Source organism: Tupaia chinensis, unplaced genomic scaffold (genome assembly GCF_000334495.1).
Source record: "Tupaia chinensis unplaced genomic scaffold, TupChi_1.0 Scaffold000235_1, whole genome shotgun sequence".
Classification (NCBI taxonomy): Eukaryota; Metazoa; Chordata; class Mammalia; order Scandentia; family Tupaiidae; genus Tupaia; species Tupaia belangeri.
In genome coordinates, this window is record NW_006159713.1 from 4,818,495 (window position 1) to 4,822,088 (window position 3,594).

Sequence of the window (3,594 nt, forward strand, 5' to 3'; positions counted from 1 at the left end):
TCTCTAGAAAGGTCTAGGCCTTATCCTCCCACCTCTAGCCTCTGAGACCTCCATCACCACTAAGGGTAGGATCAGGCCTTGCTTGGCCCCCCACCCCTCCACCGTCACAGCCCCAGAAGGTGCACACCTGCAGTTCCACATGCAGCTCTGCACTCCCTGCAGCCAGGCAGCCTGCACCAGCCCAGAGCTGGTCTAGAAAGTTCTGCATCTCTTGTTGTGTTCTGTTCTCTAGAACAGACGGGGAATTTGTTCTGGAGAAAAGTTCTGAGTCTGTGGTTGAACACAGAGGACTCGAAACCCTTTCAGGGAGTTTCCCTGCAGCAGGGGCTGGGGCCACCTCCCTGTTAATGAAATTGCTAATTGTATCACAGGAGTTTCTTACAGCTGTCTAGCACAGAAAGGCATTCAGTGGCCTTGGTGGCAGGTGGAGGAGTCACAAGAGGGTGGGCAGAAGCCCTGAGCAGAGGGCATGGAGAACAACGAGGACCAGGGTATTTTCCTCCTGCCTTGTCCTAGGCCCCAGACCCTCCTGTCTCCAGCCCAGCCTGGCCTCTCCAGACTGGGCAGGATGAGGGGCTTAGCTGAGTTCTGCCCTCAGGATGGAGGACATGGAGTGGAGACTGCCTCTCCTTCTGCTGCACGTGCAAATGGATGGTGGCCCAGGCACAGGAGGAATGCTCAGTAGGCTGTAGGCACAGAACTCACCGCCAGGGCTGTGGCTTGAGGAGGGGGCAGTGGTAGCTCCTCTGGCACCTGCTGAGAAGCTCCAGGAGAAGCTGGGGAATTCTGGTGTGAAGCCTTCCAAGGGAGGGCCCCATCCTTAGGCCTACCTTCTTGGTGTGTTTCCCTGGGAACAGTCCAAATTTCCTTCTCCAGGTGATGAACTTGAGGCCCTGAGAGGGTCTGTGAGCTCCCGAAGGTCACACAGTGAGGTGGTGGTAACGGATCCTGCCCTCCGGAAGGTTCTGCCATGGGCAGGGTAACCCCATCTCCACCCAGCCCCCAGGAACTGAAGCAGCCCCAGCAGGTGGCACTACAGAGTGGCGTGGGGGGCAGGAGCCCCTGGCCATTTTCTCCATGATCTCGCCTGCTGTCTGTGGCTGGCCGAGGTCTGAGCGTTGCTCCAGAGAATCGAGTTTCAACAAACGGCAGCTGCTGTAGTTCTCCTCACCATTAACGAAAATGTAATAACCACTCGGTGATTAACACAGAGCTGACAGGAGAGGGTGAACGTGCCTGACACCATGTTGTGAGGGCACGGGACATTCTGAGTTGGTCACTCAGGGACAACATGAAGCCAGACCTAGACTCCACATGTCAGAATCCAAGGCCAGGTACCTCTTGGCCTCCAGCCATCCGCCTACAGGCGGGCCTGGGGTTCTCCTCCCACTTACGGGATGACCGGGCCCTGGTGGGGTGGAGCCTCAGGTGTGTGCTCGCTGGTTTCCTGGTAGAGGGGCCGAGCTCCACGTGGTGATGCTGTGGCCTGGGCTGGGCAGGGAGCCCTGCATGGGGTTTCTGGAAGGTCAGCTCAGGGCCTGGCTAGGCCTGGACCTGCCAGGTGTCCAGTGCAGACCCCAGGATCATCTTGGCCAGCTCTTAGAGATCCTCTCATTCTGTTCTGCATCCTGGGGGGAGGTGCCCCTTGTGAGGAACTTGTATCCCAACCTACAGAGCACACTTGGACCAGGAGCTGATGGAAGCCCTGGTGGGCTCCAGCCTCCTGTGCTCAGGCCCAGCCTGGGCAAGAACACGCAAGCAATTGCTCTGGGCTTATCTGGGCCTCAGGCCTTTCCTGGAGTCAGTGACGCTGGGATCTCTCTGTGGAGCGATGCCATGGGCCTGTGCACAGCCACCTCCTGCCTGCTCCTAGGACAGGTGACTTCCAGGCACCCTGAAGCTTGCCACTGTCTGGCAGGGAGGCCCTGCATGGCACCTGCGTGGTTGTCAATCCCTGTCAGTTTCCCCAGGGCACTGTCTATGAAGAACAGTCACCAGGCAGAGCAGGGGATGAACCCAGAGGAGGATGGAAGCTTTTCGCATCTGCTAATAGAGGAACCAAGAAACATCTCCTTTGAAAGGAGAAGTGCTTCATGGCTGAGACCCCGGACACATGTACCCCACCTCTGCCTCAGGCCCGTGCCCATTCTCTGGAAAGCCACAAACATTCCAAGACAGGACTTCTACTGAATCATCTCAAATTCTTCGAATTACACGGGTCTAAGGAAGGATGAGGAGGAGGTGACAAGAGGCGTGGCATGACACCGAAGAGGTTAAATAGGTCACCACCACAGTTGACTATCACCTCGTCTCCCCTGAGCTGAGGAATCTGCACCCAGAGAACCCTTTCCTGGTTTCCAGCACCATGAGTCCCCTGAAGACGCTGCCACTGCTCACCCTCATCCTGGGGGCTTCTCTGCATCACGTCCTTGCAGGTGAGAAAGCAGGCAGGAGCAGGGGGAAGGCCAAGGTGGGGGCATGGAGACCACAGCAGTCACGCACGCACGCACGCACACACACACACACACACACACACACACACACACACATGCATTATCTAAACCCCACCAAGTCCCAGGGCAAGCAGCAATAGGATTTTAAGGGAAGCAATCAGAGGAAAATGATGACGACGGGGTGATGATGGGGATGGTGACTGTGACTATGCTGGTGCCCAGCATTGGAGACTGGCTTGTGAGGAACAATGAGCAGCACACCCCCACCACCACCACCACGGAGGCTCTGAGGCCATGACAGTGGTTGTGGGTTTGTTTTTTAAGTTTATTTACATTTTCTTCTGTGAAGAAGAGAGACAGAGAAAGAGAGACAGCACCCCTGGCAGGGGCTTGATGCCGTGGTCCAGCCCCAGCTTCAGCCAGCCCCAGGGGACTGGAGACACTCACATACCAGTGTGTTCAGGGAGGTCTCTGGCTGCAAACCCGGAACCTTCCTGTGCGGGCCAGCCTTGCAGAGAGCTATTACTGCAGCCGTTGATGGTGGGTTTCCAGTGGAAAAGGCACAATCTCCCAATTACTTGGCAGCATTTGTTTTTACTAATGGGCTGTTACAGTGAGGGAAACAGCATTGACAGGAGAATTGGTTAAGAACGTGTGAAAAAGGAACGCTGAAACAACTGTTTAGCTAGACACACACAGATGCACAGCCACAGACACACAGATAAGTGCACACACGCACACAGGACTCCCCACCACAGAGACCTCACACACACACACAAGGGGTACACACACAGTGACATATGCAGATCACCCACAGACTTCCCACACAGAAACAGACACCCACGACACACAGACACACACCACCTCCCTGCAGAGACACACAGGGACCCATTCTTTGTAACACGGACATACACATGGCGTTCCCCACGCAGGTACACACACAGACATGCACATGCAAACCCACCACGGATGTCCCACACACACACACACAAGCGCTCACGACCACTCTGCTCCCGCTTGCTCTCTGCAGCCCGAGGGACCAATGTGGGCCGAGAGTGCTGCCTGAACTTCTTCAGTGGGGCCATTCCGGTCAAGAAGGTGGTGACGTGGTACAAGACTTCAACAGAGTGTCCCAAGAAGG

At 56.1% G+C, this 3,594-nt stretch overlaps 1 protein-coding gene across 1 annotated transcript in view; it reads left to right on the top strand.

The window, feature by feature from the left end:
• The first annotated feature begins 449 nt into the window (after positions 1-449).
• Positions 450-3,594, top strand: part of CCL17 (C-C motif chemokine ligand 17) — a 4,213-nt gene continuing 1,068 nt past the window's right edge. Inside the window, exons 1-2 of the mRNA XM_027771832.1 lie at positions 450-2,435; positions 3,484-3,592. Coding sequence (XP_027627633.1) covers positions 2,366-2,435; positions 3,484-3,592 — 179 coding nt within the window. The 5' untranslated portion in view covers positions 450-2,365. The remainder of the gene's footprint in view (positions 2,436-3,483; positions 3,593-3,594) is intronic.